Source organism: Macaca mulatta, chromosome 5 (genome assembly GCF_049350105.2).
Source record: "Macaca mulatta isolate MMU2019108-1 chromosome 5, T2T-MMU8v2.0, whole genome shotgun sequence".
Classification (NCBI taxonomy): domain Eukaryota; kingdom Metazoa; phylum Chordata; class Mammalia; order Primates; family Cercopithecidae; genus Macaca; species Macaca mulatta.
Genome location: NC_133410.1, coordinates 8,524,430 through 8,544,721, shown reverse-complemented (window position 1 = coordinate 8,544,721; position 20,292 = coordinate 8,524,430). Strand labels below are relative to the sequence as shown.

Here is a 20,292-nt window from a genome sequence, read left to right as displayed (position 1 = left end):
CTAAAAATTAATAAAATTCAACTTCCTCAAAATTAAACATTTCTGCTCACCAAAAGACACCATTAAGAAAACAAATAAACCATAGAATAGGAACAAATATTTGCAGCATGTATCTAAGGACGTGTATGCAGAATATACAAAGAACTCCTATACAAATCAACAGCCAAACAATCCTCCAATACAGAAATGAGTAAAAAACTTCAACAGATACTTCACAGGAAGAAAATGAATGGTCAATCAACACATGAAAAGGTGATTAACAATATTAGTCAGTGAGGAAATGCAAACTAAACCCACAATGAAATACCACTCCACATCCAGTAGAATGGCTAGAAAAAATGGCCAACGCCAATCGTGCCATGTGGAGGAACTGTAACTTTCACACATTGCTGGACAGTGTGTCAAATGGTGCTATCACTTTGGAAAACTCAAGACAGTTTCTTACTAAGTCTCTACTATGACAACCCACTTTTAGGTTGTTTACCCAAAAGAAATGAAAAGATAGGTCCACACAAAGGCCTGTAAAAGAATGTTTACAGCAGCCTTATGCATTATAGCCAAAAAAATGGGAACGCTTAAATGTCCACCAACAGGATGGATAAGCCAGTGGAGGTACTTTGATGCAATGCAATACCGTTCAGCAATGAAGAAGAACACAGCCAGGGTAAGTCTCAAAAAAAAATGTGTTAAGCAAAGGAAACAAAGCCAGCTAAAAACATAACTTAAAAGAGAAACCTATTTAAAGATAAACTGAGGATTTGCTCCATGTTTGACACTAGGTATATATATATGCTTATTAAATTTAGCATCTGTGACTTAATATTTTACCTCAAATATTAGTTTGTGGGATGTAGGAATTGAGCAACGTGACACATGAGCAAATTTTTAAACTAGCTTGACAAGATACTCATCTGCCAGAAGTTTCAGAGTTTTTTCCAGTTACTAAACGACAAATAAAATTTCTTAGCCTGTTTTCCCACCTATAAAATGGGGTTCTGACTATCTTTCTTGTTAGAGTTACTGGTTTATATGTGCTTACTCAGCACAGTCTACATCACATAATAAGAGCTCAAAAATTAGCTATTACTACAACGATTACACTACTGCTGCTGCTGCTATTATTACTGTGAAATAACAAAAGGCAGAATGGTTTAATAAGACAATTTTTGTGTGAAGTCTTAAAGGAATATACATTTTTTTCCTCTGACAAGATGCAGACCAATGGAGGAACAGAAGAAAACTGCTGAAACAACCCATAAATAATGCAGATAATTCAGAGAAAAGAGTACACTGGTACAATCTGTACAAGGGACTCGGTAGGGTCTTCAGTGCTGGCCCAACTAGCTACTGATCTTCTGGATGTCACTATGGAGGGGAAGGAGCCTTGACAGAGCAGCAGGGGAGTGGTCTGGGATGGTGACCAAAGGCTACCACCTTTGGTCAAGTGGTGGGGGGCTTTCTCCTTGGTCACATTGCACAGTAGACTGACCTGATGCCCTCCAAGGCTGTCCTGGCTGTCAGATTACTCCAGCAATTCCACAAATCCCATGACAGTCTAGAGGTGAGAGTCCTTAAACCACTGGTTGACTGGATGCCTTGAAAAAGACACATTTACAATGGGATTTGGAGAAAACAAAGGGCTTAAATTCTAGAATGCCACTATTTTTAATGTGGTCTTAGATGGGTTTTATTTTATCCTTTTTTTTTTTTTTTTTGACAGAGTCTCACTCCATCACCCAGGCTGGAGTGCAGTGGCACGTTCTCAACTCACCACAACCTCTACCTTCCAGGCTCAAATGATTCTTGTGCCTCAGCCTCCCAAGTAGCTGGAATTACAGGCGTGCACCACTATACCCAGCTAATTTTTGTATTTTTAGTGGAGACGGCGTTTCACCATGTTGACCAGGCTGGTCTCAAACTCCTGATCTTAAGTGCTCCACCTGCCTCGGCCTCCCAAAGTTCTGGGATTATAGGCATGAGCCACCACACCCAGCCAATTTTATTCTCTTTGTCCAAGTTTTCTTCATCTGCAAAACGGAGAAAATACCACCTTTCTCGAAGACTTATTTCGAAGATTAAATGGGATCACTCATGAGAAAGTGCCTGGCATGAAGCCTGGCACACAGTAGGTGCTCCTCTGGTTTACCACCTAACCTCTAGGCCTTGGTTTTCTTTTCTTTCTTATTTTTTTTTTGACACGGAGTCTCGCTCTGTCGCCCAGGCTGGAGTGCAGTGGTCAGGTCTCAGCTCACTGCAAGCTCCACCTCCCAGGTTTACGCCATTCTCCTGCCTCAGCCTCCCAAGTAGCTGGGACTACAGGCGCCCGCCACCTCGCCCGTCTAGTTTTTTGTATTTTTTTTAGTAGAGACGGGGTTCCACCATGTTAGCCAGGATGGTCTCGATCTCCTGACCTCGTGATCCGCCCGTCTCGGCCTCCCAAAGTGCTGGGATTACAGGCTTGAGCCACCGCACCCGGCCGGCCTTGGTTTTCTTAACTGTAAAATGGCTTTCAGTATCTTTCATTCCAACCCAATACCACAGGGTTCATTCTGGCTTTATCCCTTTCATTCTTCTGAGTGAGAAACCTGGCTTCCAATATCCTTCCAACAATATCTACTACTAAAGTTGTTGCAAATGCTAAAAAAGTAGTAGACCACACTAAAAAAGTAGTAGACCAAAAAGAAGTACCTTATGAAAAATATTATTATATTACTTCCATTTCTCCCTTGGACCCCATTTTTTTTTTTTTTTTTTTTTTTAAGATAAGGTCTCACTCTGTTGCCCAGGCTAGAGTGTAGTGTTGTGATCATAGCTCACTGCAGCCTTGAACTCTTGGCCTTAGGTGATCCTCCCACCTCTGCCTCCTGAGAAGCTGGGACTATAGGTGCATGTCACCACACCCAGCTAATTTTTAAATTTTTTGTAGAGATAGGGTCTCACTATGTTGCCCAGGTTGGTCTTAAACTCCTGGCCTCAAGCAATCCTCCCACCTTGGCCTCCCAAAGTGCTGGGATTATAGGTGTGAGCCACTGTGTGCAGCCCCCCACTCTATTTTGACCGGTTATCTCAATAATATCCTTTATAACAAGAGCATCACACATTGCTCCTAACTAGTACTTCTCTTCAGTCTCCTTTGTTTGGAACAGCTCTTCGGTCTCCTTGAGTTTCATGACCTCAACACACAATCATGTGTCACTTATTCTGTAAGGCTCTCTGAATTTGAGTTTGATGTTTCCTCGCGGTTGGATTCAAGTCTTGCTTCTTTGGCAGAAATCACAAAAGTGATGCTTTCTTCTCGCTGCATCCTATTAGGTTGTGTGTTTTACTTTGCCCACTTGATGAAGGTGGTGACTGCCAGGTTTCTCCGCTGTCAAGTTATTCTCTTCTGCTTTGTAATTAGTAAGTACCAGGGGGAAGAGTGCTTTCACACTATGTATCAATTTCAATCTTTCAATTTATTCATTTACTTACTCCTATTTAGATGGATTCATAATGTCCTATCTCATTGAATGGGTTATAAGGTGCTACTGTCATTTATTTTTATGCTTAAGTTATCTCTGATTTGGCCAGTAGACGCCGCTTCAAATTGATGGCTGTGTCCTTTAGACATGTCCTACCGTTCTGAGCCCTTCCTTGTTCCAGGTTTATTTTATATGTTCCCTGCTCCAGTTTAAGAATCAGCCATTTCTCTAAGAGGCCTGGCTCCCTGAAGGTGAAATTGGTATTCAGAAGACAAGATCTGAGTGCTAACTATGCTTATTGCTATTACAGTGTCACTGTTTCCAGGCCTTCTCAGTGGCCAGAGCAAGAAAATACATGCATGCATTTTCATACATGTGTATAAATGTGTACATATACACACATTTACAACCACAGGTACTTCTGTATTGATCTTTGGAAATTGAAAACTGTGAATTCATGCCAGTATCTTTCATTTCCACCCAAGACCACAGACAAGGCTTTTCCCCTTTCACTTCTCCTATAGTAAGAAACCTAGCTTTCAATATCCTCCTTTATTTATTTAGAGACAGTGTCTGGCTCTGTTGCTCAGGCTGGAGCACAGTGGCTCAATATCAGCTCACTGCCACCTGCGCCTCCTGAATCAAGTGATTCTGGTGCCTCAGTCTCCCAAGTGGCTGGGACTACAGGTCATGCTAATTTTTCTTTTAGTAGAGACAGGGTTTTACCATATTGCCCAGTCTGGTCCCGAACTCCTGGCCTCAAGCAATCCAACTGCCTCGGCCTCCCAGAATGCTGGGATTACAGGCGTGAGCCACCACACCCAGCCGCCTCCTTTATTTATTATTTCATCTATTCTCCTAAATGTAACCACCCGCCTCTAATACCCCCCTCCATTCCTCTCCAGCACGGATCAGTCCCTCTCCCGACTTAGGCTATAACTGCCCATGCTAAGCCACCTTCTTCCTGCTTGGGTCAGGCACCCTGCCCTGGAAAACTGCCGCTCCCCACCACTGCAGACGCCCACCTTACCCCTGCCTCACTGCATGGCTTCAGGACTGACTTCTTCAAGAAGTCAAAGGGCTTCACCGACTTTTAAATAAAGGACTCCTTTAATGTCTGTCATCCTTTGTGTCCAGAGGATGCTAATGTACGAGTTTCCAATTTAAAATGAATCAAAGACTACAGTGCAGCAGACTCAAAGTTGAGTGCCTTTCTTTTTTTAAGTGATAAAAACACATTCTAATTATATACAGAATGTCTACTAAAGTCCTCAGGGAAATTACACATTAACTAGTTGAAGCCAATTTGGGGGAAAGAAAGCAATTTTCAAAAAGCCATCAGAAAGATCGGTTTATGCCCCATGATTTATTTAAACTGATTTCTCTAACTGAAAGCTGAATATTTCAGAACTGCAATCAAACAATTTCTACCTGGCCAGCATCTGTTTCCAGGTCCCTTATTAGAAAACCCTCAGGGTTCTATTTAAAATTTAAAAAGAACCACAAAGAGATAGAAGAGAGGAAGAGAGACAGATTTTTCAGTTTTGAGACAAGAAAATATGTGGGAGGTTTTTGCAAACCTTAAATACAGCCTGCTACAGTCATTAGACAAAAGTAATTTTCCGATTTCAGTGTGACTCTTATACAGCCGTACCTTGTTTCAGTATGCCTTGCTTCACTACACTCTGCGGATACTGCATTTTTCATTTGTTTTTACAAATGGAGGGTTTGTGGCAACACTGCATGGAGCAAATCTACTGACGCCATGTTTCCAACAACATGTACTCACTTTGTGTCTCTGTGTCACATTTTGGTAATTCTCAAAATACTTCAAACTTTTTCATTATTATTATATTTCTATGATCTGTGATCAGTAATCTCTGATGTGACTTTTGTAACTGTTTTGGAGTGCCCAAAGCTCGTTCACATAAGATGGCATACTTCTTAAGTGTTGTGCTCTGAGTGCTTCCCGGCCCAGTTGTTCCCAACTCTCTGCCTCTCCTCGGGCCTTCCTATTCCTGGGGACATAATCCAGGCCAATGAATAAGCCAGCAATGGCCTCTAAGTGTTTAAGTGAAAGAAGAGTTGCATGTCACTCACTTGAAGTCAAAAGCTAGAAATTATGAATCTTAGGAAGAAGGCGGGTCAAAAGCCGAGACAGGCTAAAAGTTAGACCTCTTGTGCCAAACAGTCAGTCAAGCTGTGAATGTAAAGGAAAAGTTACTAAAGGAAATTAAAGCACTACTCCAGTGAATATCCAAATGATAAGAAAGCAAAACAGCCTTATTGCTGATGGGAGAAAGTGTGAGTGGTCTGGAGAGATCAAATCAGTCACAACATTCCCTTAAGCCAAAGTCTAATTCAGCGCAAGGCCCTAACTAACTCTCTTTGATTCTGTAAAGGCTAAGAAAGGTGAGGAAGCTGCATAAGAAAAGTTGAAAGCTAGCAGAGGTTGGTTCATGACATTTAAAAAAGTCAATTCCATAATGTAAAAGTGCAAGGTAAAATAGCAAGTGCTGACACAAAAGCCGCAATATGTTATCCAGAAGATCTAACTAAGATAATTGATCAAAGTGGCTATACTAAACAACAGATTTTCAATTTACATAAAACAGCCTTCTATTGGAGGTAGATCCCATTTAGGACTTCCATAGCTACAGAGGAGAAGTCAATGGCTGGCTTCAATGCTTCAAAGAATAGGCTGACTTGCTTGTTAAGGGCTAATGCAGCAGATGATTTTAAGCTGAAGCCAATGCTCACTTACCATTCCAAAAATCTTGGGCATGGTGGCACATGCCTGTAGTTCCAGCTACTCGAGAGGCTAAGGTGGGAGGACTGCTTGAGCCCAGGAGTTCAAGGCTGCAGTAAGCCATGACTGCCACTGCACTCCAGCCTGGGTGGCAGAGTGAGACCCTAACTCAAAATAAACAAAAAAACCTCACATTTCACAAGGCTACAGTTGCTACAGATAGTGATTCCTCTGGCAGATCTGGGTAAAGTAAATTGAAAACCTTCTGAAAAGGATTCACCATCTTAGACGCCATTAAGAACATTCGTGATTCATGGGGGGAGGTCAAAATATCAACTTTAACAGGAGTTTGGAAGAAGTGGGTTCCAACACTCATGAATAATTTTGAGGGGTTCAAGACTTCAACGGAGGAAGTCACTGCAGATGTGGTGGAAATAGCCAGAGAACTAAGATTGGAAGTGGAGCCTGAAGATGGGGCTGAACTGCTGCAATCTCACGATCACACTTGAATGGATGAAGAGCTGCTTATTATGGATGAACCAAGAAAATGGTTTCTTGAGATGGAATCTGCTCTTGGTGAAGAGACTGTGAACACTGTTGAAATAACAAGGAAGGGCTTAGAATATTGAATAAACTTGGTTGACAAAGTGGCAACAGGGTTTGAGAGGACTGACCCCAATGTTGAAGAAGTTCTGCTATGGGTAAAATGCTATCAAACAGCACTGCACACAACAGAGAAATCTTTCGTGAAAGGAAGAATCAGTTGATGCAGCGAACTTCATTGTTGTCTTATTTTAAAAACTGCTACAACCACCCCAACCTTCAGCAATCCCCACCCTAAATCAGTCAGTAGACATCAACACTGAGGCAAGGCCTTCTACCAGCAAAAAGATTACAACTCACCTAAGGCTCAGACAAACATTAGCATTTTCAGCAATAAAGTATGTTCTGATTAAGGTATGCACATGACTTTTTTAGACATAATGCTATTGCACACTTTATAGTATAAACAAAGCTTTTATATGCACTAGGAAACCAAAATGTTTCTGTGACTTGCTTTATTGTGATATTCACTTTGTTGCGTCTGGAACCACACCTGTGATATCTCCGAGGTACACCTGTACTTCTTTTATGCCTCCAACAAAGGCTCTGGGTAGAAAGAAGATACTTTTGATATATAATATCATGGTACTATAATTTTAAAACTAGCTTTCAGACAAACGTATCCACTCAGGCACAGGTACCGTGAACCCCAAAAGCAGGAGATGTTTCACACTACCTCAGTGACGCCACCTTTACCACTACTCAGTCACTCACTCAATTTACTGGACATATACTACATACTAGGTGACTTTCTAACCCAGCGCTACTCCAAGTGTGGTCCATGGAACAGAACCAAACCATGGACTGTCTGTTACTGGTCTGCTACAAGGTAAGTACAAAAGTGAAGAGTAAGCATCAAGAAACATTTATAGCAATCTGACATTGCCATTTAATCAGTGGTCTCATTTCGCTGGACAGAGCATAGACAAGCTCAGGAGTTGTCAGACTACTGTGGTGAGTTACTGTGGCTGTAGTCCAGGCATCCCGGACCTTGAATGCCATGCTGTTTAGCCTTTGTAAGACATGGAAGCAAGGGAGTGATAAAATCACACGTACATTTTAGTCAGATGCCTTGTGCCTAAAGACGAGGAAAGGACAAGAAGGAGGGCGTTGAATGAACTACACTGTGAAGGGTCACATCATTATTTCCCTCAAGGTCTTTTGCACAAAGTAATTGGCACAGGGCAGCTAACGATGTGGCAGGAGACAAGGCTATACTTTGCTGTCTAAATGAGAACAATTCCCATCTGACCAATTTTAATGTGTATTTTAGTCGAGGCCTCTGCTGAGAAACAGGAACTAAGGTAGCAGCAAAAATCTCTTCTTCCTTTACTTGGGTACCTGTTAAGTCCACTTGGGATAGTGAAGGAGAAATCTGCATTCCTCTCCCAGGTAAGTGTGAGACCCAGTGACCACCACAGCATCTTGATGACAAATCACACATCATCAGAGGCCTACCTCCTCCTCCATAACATCTTGGAGCTAACTGGTCTCACTGTGCCCCAGACCTTCAGCTCAAACTCTTCCCCAGGTCTGGACTGCTTTCTATCTAATTCACACACCCAGATATTTTTGTTTTGACAGCCAACACAAATCCCATTGCTTGAGAAATCTGCTCCAATTACCCTGAGATTCAAATCTTGATTCAGCTGTGATGCTGGACAGCTAACCCAAACTTGCTGAGCCCCAATACCCTAATTCAGAAAATGAAATACTAATATTTATTGATATGGTGGCTTTTTGAGGATTAATGAAATAAAATAATATACTGCCTGGCACATGGTAAATGCTTAATGGTAGAAAATATTAATAGTACAAATTAACATTTATTAACTCACTGTAAGTGTTTTATCTGTATCTTCATTTTGTTCTCACAACAACACTACAAGTTAGGTACTATTAGTTTTCCCATTTTATAGGTAAGGAAACAAAAGCACAGAAAAGTTAAGCAATCTGCTCAAAGTCACATAGTTTTAAAGTGGCAGAGCCAGGATTCAAACACAGGCTGTCTGGCTGCAGAGTCTGGCTCTTAGGCACCATACTATGCCACTTGATTGTACCATTTCCCCCTCTGAGCTTACTACCAACTTTGCTAATTACGACATATCCTGATTAAGCTAATTTTTCATGTTTAAAAGCAACCCAGTCTGCCTCTAAGCTCCCTAAGTGCAAAGACTTAATCTATGGCTTCATTCAATCTACTCTCTCAGTGCATTATATAATAGTAGCTATTGCTGACAGATAACTTGACTGATCTGCTTACTATCTTCCATAAATGCTTCTATTTGTTGGCATTAACAATTTCAAATCTGTTTCACAAATGTGCAGAAAAGGGTTCACATAGTAGGCCTGAGACTGCTATCCTTAGAAAGGCCTGCTTGCAAGGTTAACCCTTGCCTGGTGTCTGAGAAGTTGGACTTTGGCAGAATTTATGCCATCCTAATTGATAAAAACAGGTCACCGTGCCTGAACTGTTTTGCAAAAAAAATGCAGTTTTAATGCAGTTCAGTGCAGTACATCTGCATTCCTCCTGGGAGTCTAGAGTTTTGGTACATGCCAGGTGTGAGGTGCCTACGTGACCAACCCCTAACAGAATTCTTGGGCAGTGAGTCACTAATGAGCTTCCCTGGTAGACAACACTTCACATGCTTTCATAGGTCACGTGCTGTGCGACTCCACTGGGACAGGACTCTTAGAAGCTCATGCCTGGTGTCCTCTGGACTTTTGTCTCACGTGCCTTTTCCTTTGCTGTTTTGCTTCGTATCCTTTCAGTGTGACAAATCATAGATAGGAGCAGGACTGTATGTTGAGTCCTATGAGACCTCCTAGTGACTCCTAGAACCAGAGAGTAGTGCTAGGGACCCCTGACACAATAAGAATTTAAAAAATGTGGGCCGGGCATGGTGGCTCACGCCTGTAATCCAGCACTTTGGCAAGCCAAGGCAGGAGGATTGCTTGAGTCCAGGAGTTTGACACCAGCCTGGGCAACATAGTGACATCCCACCTCTATAAAATAAAATTTAAAAATAGGCAGACATGGTGGCACATGACTGTAATCCCAGCTACTTGGATGGCTAAGGTGGGAGGATTGTTTGAGCCCAGGAGGTCATGCCACTGCACTCCAACCTGGGAGATAGGGTGAGACCCTGTCTCAAAAATAAATAAATAAATAGATAGATAGATAAATAAATAAATGTGTCCCCAAACAGTTACGTGATGCTATCTTCTGAAAGAACATCCTAAAACATTTCCAAAGCTAGTCTAGAAATGGTCCAGGTTTGGACATTTGTTCACCAATATATTCAATCTCCAAGACTGGCCGAGCTGCAGTGGGAACAACCATGAGGACACAGCTCTTGCATTCCAGATGCTCACGTGAGCCCAGAGGGGAAGACAGGCAGGCACCATGGGAAATACAGTAGTCTGGCCCTGCTGCTTCCTGGCTGTGTGGCCTTGGATGGGTCACTTACCCTGCTGGAGAGTCACTGTCCTTACCTGCTGATGGGCCTCCTCAGAGTGCCTGCACAGAACAGGTAGTGGGGTTGGAGGAAGGTGAGCACTCACAGCACGTGGCATCAAGCAAGTCTGTCACAGGTGACCTGAGGACAGCCTCACAGTGGCCTGCTTGCTGTGCCCTAGCTCTTCTCTCAGGAATACACTTTCAGGGACAACAAGAAGGGGTATGGGGGTCAAAGAGATTGAGGTAAAATGGCTCAAAATGTGCCAGCCTCATCAGTTTATTAAGAGACAAAATGGGCAAGAGCACAGATTTTGGACCAACAGCCTGCTTGGGCTGAAACCCCAGCTACGCAGCCTGTGGAACTGTGAGACCTTGGGTGAGTGGCCAAGCCTCCTGAGCCTCAATTTCCTCATTTGTAAAATGAGGGAGGAATCAGTACCTGCCTCATGAGGGTTTGTTGTGGGCTAATAAAGTGACTAGCATGGTGCCTGGCACACAGTGAGTGCCCCATAGCGCTAGCTATGGCATTTTGTGAAGAAGTTCAAATATGGTAAGTTGCATAGGGTAAGTGCTCTACAAACTTTAACTGCTATTATTAGTAGTACTATTATTAAGAAACACCAATGAAAGCAATACTTACAATCTTTTCTTATCCACCACTCTTTTAACTCGGATGGCTCTCTGTTCTGAGTAAAGTTTACAGACTCCTGTTGCAGGGGAAAATACCAGAAGAAAGACTGCTTAAAACAGCTTCTCAGGCAAAGGCATCATTAAATATAATGAGACACTACAGTCTTCAGCTAGCAAAGCTAAATTCTGCATCACATCTATTGTGAAATGCCACATTTGACCTTTAAAAGAAAATGAAATACTTTTTAAGTAATCTTCAATGAAATCCAAAACAGCAGTCCTGTGTTCCTTCACTTGCTGGGAATGTATCTCCTTGTGAGCTGTAACAGAAAAGGACAATGTTCAGGTCTTCGCATTCAATTATCCTAAAGAGCAATTCATCAGCTTCCTCACAACACTTTCTTTATTGAGAGTATTTTTTAAAACACAGCTATAAAACAAGTCTTGTGTCAAGACACTACATTTTTAGAAGAGTAAGATTTATTAGGCTTCACAAGAGTGAAAGATTAAACCTGTAGAAAAACTATAGTCAAATAATTTATGGTTTATCAGAACACTTAAGGATAGTATTTGATGCAGCCACTTCTTGAATGCTGACCCCCATCTGTGTTAACAGCATCCAATGCTCAAGCTGACCTTCAGGGAACATGTTTAAATAATTGAAATCACACACTCCTCCCTGCCTGAACCTGTGCTGCTTTTCAGCCTTTGGTGCCCCATCCTCTCCCCCAGGCCACTCACATTCTGAGGGTCCCTTAGACAATGAGTCAAACTTTCCGTCTCCAGGAAACCTTCTATGACTCCTAGCCACACAGATGCCCTTCTCCTGGGATCCACCACACAGAAATGTGCTAAAAGGCCTTACCAGACCTGAAGTCTGTGCCACTGGTTTTGGTAAGACAGTGACCACTGACTGAGAGATTGACTGCCTACTGTGTGCAGGTGCTCTGCTAGCACTTTACATATGTACTGCTAGTAACTAAAATAGCAATTCCGAGTTTCCTCATTTCACACATGAAGAAATTAAGGTTCAGAGGCAATAAATAGCCCAAGGTTAGATGGTTTCATATGTAAATGTAGGTTTTGTTAATATTCCTGTGTATTTTTTAGGTCTCTCAATGAATATATATGCCCTTAAGGGTAGAGGGCATGATTTCTGTCTTTACTATAGGGCTGCCTAACCCAAGATTCATGTGGGGGACTCAGGAGCTCTGTGAAATTGCATATAGAATTTTGTGTATGTACATTTTTCTGGCAAGAATGCCTATTGCTTCCATCAGAGTCTCCAAGTGGTCCATCAGCATTCTAATAAAAACCTCCCAAACAGAGGTCTGTGTTGTGAGCACAACAGCATCTGGCAGCTTTGAACTCTACTTACTATTTAATGTACTCTGTATCTGCCTAAGCAAATTAAAAAAGAATCAAGAAAGAGGCGTGACTTGGGAAGCCATCTCATTGTCTCAGTGAGAATTAAACATCAATGAAAGTGAGATAATAAGCACCCTAGTGCCAGATATGGTTCTAAGCATGCTGTAAGAATTTAACTTAATTCTCATAACAACCCTAGAGATACATCTCCTAATTGTCTGCATTTCATAGACAAAAAACAAGGCCCAGGGAGACTAAGTGACTTGCAGAGGGCTATATGACTCGGACGGGTGGAGTTGGGGTACCACCTAGGCAGTCCTGGATCCAGAGCCTTCCTAACCTTGAAGGTTTGATAGGAAAGTTTACTTGAATATTACAAGTAGAGAGCTTAAGTACCCCGGGCTGCTGTCAACCCCTATCCCACTAAATGCCACACAGAACAGAGGCACACATAAGCATACACACATACACACCCACACACATACAATTTGCCACACAGAACAGACGCGCACGTGGCGTGCACGTGCGTGCGCGCGCACACACACGCACACGATTTGTCTTCACTGTCCCTGGCCCCTAGGTAAAGTTTTGGTTCTGTTTGGAGAGGTCCTTTCCATCTCCCTGCTCCCATTGGTTTAACTTGAAAGATGCAGCCTTTTCAGTACTTTTAACAGCTTTGGTTAAAACACTGATAAGAAAGAAAAGATTTTAATGTTTTGAAACCTAAATCAACATAAGAAGAGAGAATTTTAACCGGCCACACCATATGAATTCTGTTTAACTACCTGCTATATTCATGGTTGCACGTTTGCATCTTTCAGAGCACTTTACCTTCTGTTCGTAGTTGTTGAATTGCTTCTGAACAGGTCCTCATGAATATCTGGGCATCCTGGTCTATCTGGTCTCGTTCTGTGTCTGTCATCCTCCCATATTCAGACATGGTATGGCTAAAAAAAGACAGCAAAGGAAAGGGCAGCAGCAAATGATAACATAATATAGTCTGAGTGGGATGGGAAGAGAAGAAAAGGCCTCCCTCATCAAGTGACATTTAAGCTGAGACTTGAAGGATGAGAAGGAACAGGCCAGGTGAAAAGGTGAGAGAACCATCTAGATAGATAGATAGTAGAACTAACACATATGAAGGGTGTGTGGTAGAAAACCCTCCGGAATAGACCCAACTGACGTAAGCCAGATGGGGAAAGGGAGAGAGAGAAGGAGCGTGGAGTGAGGGCTGCAGCATAAGCTGGGCTATGAAGAATGTAGGCTCTGCTTTGAGAGCAATGGGGCAGCTACTGAGGGGTCTCACACCACACAATGACCGAATCAGAGGGTGGAGGGTGTTCCCGAAACATTTCAGGCACACTCCCACCTCAGGACCTTTCCATGTGTTGGTTGTCTCCTCCTCTGGAATGTTCTTTCCCCAGATAGCTGCATCAATGGATCCCTTACTTCTTTTAGGTGTTTACTCCACGTTGCCCTCTGAATGAGGCCTTCCCTAATCCTTCTTTACAAACTGTCCCTTCCCTGACATCTTCTATCCCACTTCCCTTCTTCCTTCCCCACAAAGATACTTATCCCACTCTAACATTCCATATATTTTGCGTAATCATTTCTTTTCTTGCCTGTCTCTCCCCCTTGTAAAAATGTAAGTTCCACAAACGCAAGGACTTCTGTTTGTTCACTGCTGTATCCCCATCATCAAGAGCAATGCCTAGCATTTTTAGTAGGCTGATCAATTAATAAATCAGTAATCAAATACTTTTGAATGAACTGAACAAATGAATGAGTTGGAGAATGTGCTTGATACACAGCTACGATTGTGCTGTCTAGTAAGTTCCTCCTGAACCAATTTTTTCCCCCACCTCAAGACGGGTAGGCATGCTGTCCCAAAGCCTTCTCTAGGAAACTTCAGGCACAAACAAACAGGGAATACATCCATCCTGAGGACAGGCCCTTCTAAAAAAGAAAGGGGTGAGATGAGCACAGAGTCCTCACTCCCAATCACCTGATAAGCATCCCCTCCTCCCTTGGAGTCACCCCTACCCCACGACCCCCACCCCACTTCCACATTTTCTGAGGGAGAGTTGAAAAGGAAACCCCATAGCCTCCAGCCTCCTAGGGAATAGACGATCCTCTCTCCATGGAACTTGAAGAGTGACATGGAATTAGTTCCTTATTCCAATGCTCCTTAGGATCTTGTTCTGTTAGTTACTTAGGCTTGGGATGGTAACCATGAGAAAATGCACTCCGTCCAAGGGAAGACCCAACAGTGAGACAAAAGCGCCAAGCCAGCAAGCTCAATCCCCTCTCCCCAGCCCCAGCCCACCCCCAATCCCAGATGAATGGCTCCCCTCTGGGGAGGAGCCAGAGTAACAAGCAGAGGGGCCAAAGCCTCAGGTTCATCCCTACTAGGAACCTTCTCATCGGAAATAGAGGCTAACGGGGTCAGGGACAAATGAATCAGAAAGGTACCAACTTAGTGAATATGTACCCTGCAGACAGAAGAGACCTAGAAATGACTAGTTCCAAGAACATTAGATTAACATCCTCCTACTCTATATTTTGATTTAATGGAAACTCAACTCAGTGAAATTGAAAAGGTCTAAAGGTTAATTTGATAAAACTGATTATTCAATTAAAAGGTAATGTTCCTTTAGGAAACATTATATATATACATTAACCTTCTAAATTGAAAATTGACAGTATGGTTATTCTATTAGTAAGAACAACAGAAACCAAGAAAGTTTTTTCTCCCAGATTGTTTTGTTGCCAGGGTATTGTGGAAAAGGTCCATCTACCAGAAGTGGAGACATTATTTTTAATTAAAATCACTCAGAGATCTAGCCCGAGGCTATCTAGGTTACATGCTGTTCTGCTCTAGTAAAATGTCATTATTAAAAAAAATTAAATGGGTCAATAAAGTCTGAGTTCTACATTCTGGAAAAAATTACAGCTTCCTAATTGTGTCAAACTAACAAAGCCTCATAGGTCTGAAGGCAATATTTCTACACATATTCTTTCAATTCCATGATCATACTCCACATAAAATGTTCCTAGGAGCAGGCCAAGGCCTGCACATTGCATTGGGAGGGCAGAAGAGTGAAAAAGAAAGGCTTTAAGCTGTCTACTACCTTTGGGAGGGAGAACTCGATGAGAGATAGTAAGGGTGGCCTTTCTTCATCTGGACAGAACCTGGGCTACCGGAGGGATTGCTTATTCCCTAATCCTCATGTTTCTATGGGAACCAACTTCCCCGAATGACACCTTGCTTCCTCCCAGAGCCTCCTCCCTCTGGCCCCCCGGCAGAAAGCACGGGGTGTGCATTACTCCTCACAGCTTTCTCTCCTCTCTTTTGCCTACTTAGAGACAGCAGAGGTTCTGCTCTGTTCCTCTCTCTCCTATGTTGCAAAGGGGCCTGTCCCTGCTGTCTGTGCTCCAGGGGCTGCGACTGCTCAGTGGCACTAATGGCTGAGTGAGTGTCTAATTCAGGAGCAGAGTATCAGCAAGGCCACCCGCCTGCAAACCTAAGCTTTGTCTGCCAACCTAGATTTTACCAATGATAAAGGGTCTCCACTGTGTTGATCTGACTCCTGCCTCTGTTTCTTTCTTTCTTTCTGCCTCCTCCCAACTCTCTGGCAGAAAACAGAGGTGGGTTTTGTCTTGTTCAATAACCAATACCCTCCAACCCCCAGGAACCGCATCATAGGTCAAATGGGGTTCCAATTCAATTATCATTCACCAAGAGACTTCTATGTGTCAGGAACTCTCATACCCATCTAATTTAATCCTCACAAGAACATTATCCACATTTTATAAAAAAGAAAACTAGCACAAAGGTGAGTTATAGTCATTCACATGATAAATACATGGCAGGATCGGGATTGGAACTTAGGTATGACTGACCCCAAAGCCCATGCTCTTTCACAGGGACCAAAACAGGGGGTGGAGTAGAATTCAGTATGCATGAGTTGGCAATGAACAACTGGCTTCGGGAAAATGAGTAAAAGACTGAGTTTCTAGCTAAGCACCATGTCATATGCCTACAGTCCCAACTACTCAGGAGGCTGAGGATCACGTGAGCTCAGGATTTTGAAGCTAACCTGGGCAACACTGCAAAACCACCTTTAAAAAAAAAGACTGATCTTCTGTGTCTTTGAACACCTATCTGCAAGCGACAGAGTCATCTTTCTATGTGTGGCACTGTCCGTAGAGTGAGGTCTGAAGGTGAGTTTCGTTTTAAAGACTGCTTGTCCCTGTAGACCAGTACCTTGTCTTATAAAAAGATGATTGTGGTCGCCCTGCAGTGGGGCTTTGTACACATCAAACACTTCATTGCCTAAATGCAGGGACATGCTTTAGAATCTTGTCAATGGCTGGTCGTGATCCTGAATGCCAACGCACAGAAATGATTAAGAAAGAAGAAGAACGTTTGAGGGCTTCCATACGTAGGGAATCTCAGCAGCGCCGAATGAGAGAGAAACAGCACCAGCGGGGGCTGAGTGCCAGTTACCTGGAACCTGATCGATATGATGAGGAGGAGGAAGGCGAGGAGTCCATCAGCTTGGCTGCCATTAAAAACCGATATAAAGGGGGCATTCGAGAGGAACGAGCCAGAATCTATTCATCAGACAGTGATGAGGGGTCAGAAGAAGATAAGGCTCAAAGATTACTCAAAGCAAAGAAACTTACCAGTGATGAGGAGGGTGAACCTTCTGGAAAGAGAAAAGCAGAAGATGATGATAAAGCAAATAAAAAGCATAAGAAGTACGTGATCAGTGATGAAGAAGAAGACGAAGATGATTGAAGTATGAAATATGAAAATATTTTATATATTTTATTGTAGTTATAAATATGTAAACATGAGTTATTTTGATTGAAATGAATCGATTTGCTTTTGTGTAATTTTAATTGTAATAAAACAATTTAAAAGCAAAAAAAAAAAAAAAAAAAAAAAGACTGAGTTTCTAGAATGAGGCGATGGACCTAACAAGACGAAGACTGCCTCGGGGACAACAGTTCAATCTCCTGAAGTTATCTGCCTGTAAGTGGCAGAGCTGGCACTGGCCCCCAGAGAACCTGATCCTCAGTCCTAGCATTTGCTGCCCTTACAGCTGGGAAAGGGGAAGGCTTAGGCCCTCTTTACTGTACTGAGACGAGAGTCCATGCTGCGGTAGTCTGGGAACACCGAAAAACAGTGTGCAGGAGCCTCCTTTTGCTGTTTGAGTATAATAACTGCCTTAACATCACTATTACATTGAAAGCTTAAAACAACTACAAAGTTCCAGAAGAACACCTGGATGCCACTGTGTTGTTCTTTTCACATTGCATTTCAATCATACTGTCTGCTTTGAACCTCTCCACTGCTACCTGAGTGATTATCCCTCCCACTACCGGCTTTGCAAAGCTTTTCTGAAAAGCGCCAGAGAGTAAACATGTTAGACTTTGTGGGCCTTGTAGCCCATCATAGCTACTCAACTCTGCTGTTGTAGCATAAAAGCAGCCCTAGACAATATGTAGACAAATGAACGTGGCTGTGTGCCAATAAAACTTTATTATGGACACTGAAATTTGAATTTCATATAATGTTCACATGTGATAAAATATCGTGACTATTTTTCCCAACATTAAAATATGTAACTACATTTAAATGTATATTTAAAATGTAGATTTGGCCTGTGGCTGTATTTGCTGACCTCTGGTACTGGAGGAAGACACTGAGTTTCACAGATTCATATGGTTTGTAAGGAGTGGTGTGAATCGAACCAGCACTCAAAGCATTTACTTTGCTGGATGTCTTTTCAAGGAAAAGGGAAGTTAAAAAGGGATTTCTATAAAAGATATTTACAACCACTTTGTCAGCCTAAGTTGTCAGATACTAAAGAAAGAAGCTACAAATTGAGAGCTTTATACAAGTTTTGTAACGTTTTACAAAATCCCTGTAGCTTCCATTTTCACAGCCTATCAAATTAGTATTTGATACACATACACACCTTTAGAAATAAAAATGACACTACGATCTAGTGTTAACCAACTATTTTAACTGAGAACTTAAAAATAAGGTTTCCTTGGTACTATGCATCAGAATAATTATATAATTAGTTTAGTATATTCCAAAATAACGCAAATGAAATGCATTTAAAAGCATAAAATTGCCTATGTATGTTAAGTGTAAGCAGACAAAGCATCAAGGATTATTTAAAATTCAACTGGGGTATAATTATTTTTCTCTGTTGGAGAATTTATAGGACATATTTCCATTTTTGCGTATATTGACAAAGTTAAAAAAAAGCAGGATTTATTTTATATTCTCTATCTTTGTGACAGGAAGGCTTCTGAAATACTACCACTCCTTGTTTCATAAAGAGGAAATCCTAAAAAGATGCTCCTAATGATGTTACCTTATCTGTCAAATCCAACTTTTTCATTAATTTACATAACACATTTGAAGATGAGTCCTACGGTAAAATGCCATCCTAAAGCCAGTGCAAATGGAGCTAGGGGAAGAGACAGAGACAAGACACCCGTGCTGCCACTGCCTGTGGAGAGCTGGAGTCTATTCCAGAAATTGTTTTAGAAGTGTTGGTTAGAATGTTTTTTTTCTCTTTCTTTCCAAATGGCATTTTTGATGACTCGCATCATTCCTTCATCTGCTCGCTAAATATTTAGTGCGTGAGAAACTATCTTTTTCATCTCTGCATGTTTCACAATAGGGCAGATGCTGTCCACAGGGTGTACGCATGTGCTAACCCCTTTGCATTTGAATTCCCTTCCTTCCTTCTTGCTTTACCTAGGTAACTCTACTCCTTCAGAGCTCTTCTCAAATGTCACTTCTTCAAGGACACTTTCTCTGACAAGGCTAAATTCCTCAAAAGCTACCTGTTCACATTAGTTTCAAAGAACTTCTTGATTTCTGTCTTAAGTTCACTATTTACCCAAGAGTCATTCAGGAACAGGTTGTTCGATTTCCATGTAGTTGTATTCCTGTGGGGTCAGTGGTGACATCCCTCTTAACATTTCTGACTGTGTTTATTTAAATCTTCTCTGTTTTCTTCTTTATTAGTCTAGATAACAGTCTATCTCATTAATGTTTTCCAAAAACCTGGATTTTTCCAAAAAAATGGCTCCTGGATTCATTGATTTTTTTGAAGGGTTTTTTTTTTTTTTTTTTTTTTTGGCATCTCTATCTCCTTCAGTTCAGCTCTGATCTTGGTTATTTCTTGTCTTCTGCTAGCTTTGGGGTTAGTTTGCTCTTGGCTCTCTAGTTCTTTTAGTTTTGATGTTAGGTTGTTAACTTGAGATCTTTTTAGCTTTTGATGTGGGCATTTAGTGCTATAAATTTCCCTTTTAACACTGCGTTAGCTGCATCCCAGCGATTCTGGTATGTTGGTATCTTTGTTCTGTTGGTGGGAGCATAAATTAGTTCAACCACTGTGGAAGACAGTGTGGCCATTCCTCAAAGACCTAGAGGCAGAAATACCATTTGACCCAGAAATCCCATTACTGGGTGTCTACCCAAAGGGATATAAATCAATTATAAAGATACATGGACAAGTACTTATATGTTCATCACTGCATTATTTACAATAGCAAAGACATGTAATCAACCTAAATGCCCATCAATGAATGACAGGCGAGATTAAGAAAATGTGGAACATATACACCATAGAATACTATGCAGCCATAAAAATGAATGAGATCATGTCCTTTGCAGGGACATGGATGGAGCTGGAATCCATTATCCTCAGCAAACTAACCTAAGAACAGAAAACCAAATACCACATGTTCCCACTTATAAATGGGAGCTGAATTATGAGAATGCATGGACACGAGGCGGTGGGGAACAATAAAAACTGGGGCCTGTTGGAGGGTGGGGGGTGGGAGAAGGGAGAGCATCAGGAAGAACAGCTAATGGATGCTGGGTTTAATACCTAGGTGATGGGATGATCTGTGCAGCAAACCACCATGGCACACATTTACCTATGTAACAAACCTGCACATCCTACACATGTACCCCAGAACTT

The 20,292-nt window shown here is 41.9% G+C and overlaps 1 protein-coding gene and 1 pseudogene across 6 annotated transcripts in view; one reads left to right on the top strand and one right to left on the bottom strand.

Annotated features, from left to right (window-relative positions):
• STX18 (syntaxin 18) overlaps positions 1 to 20,292 on the bottom strand; it is a 125,575-nt gene that overhangs the window by 27,712 nt on the left and 77,571 nt on the right. For 4 of the 5 annotated variants that reach the window (XM_078001863.1, NM_001260531.1, XM_078001864.1 and 1 more), the window contains 3 exon segments: positions 13,103 to 13,218; positions 11,146 to 11,223; positions 10,914 to 10,980 (listed from right to left, as the gene is read on the bottom strand). In XM_078001863.1, coding sequence (XP_077857989.1) covers positions 10,914 to 10,980; positions 11,146 to 11,223; positions 13,103 to 13,211 — 254 coding nt within the window. In that variant the 5' untranslated portion in view covers positions 13,212 to 13,218. 5 annotated transcript variants of the gene reach the window in all.
• LOC144341119 (RNA polymerase-associated protein LEO1 pseudogene) lies at positions 15,924 to 17,223 on the top strand (annotated as a pseudogene). The gene has a single exon (XR_013417761.1). The product of XR_013417761.1 is annotated as an RNA polymerase-associated protein LEO1 pseudogene (transcript).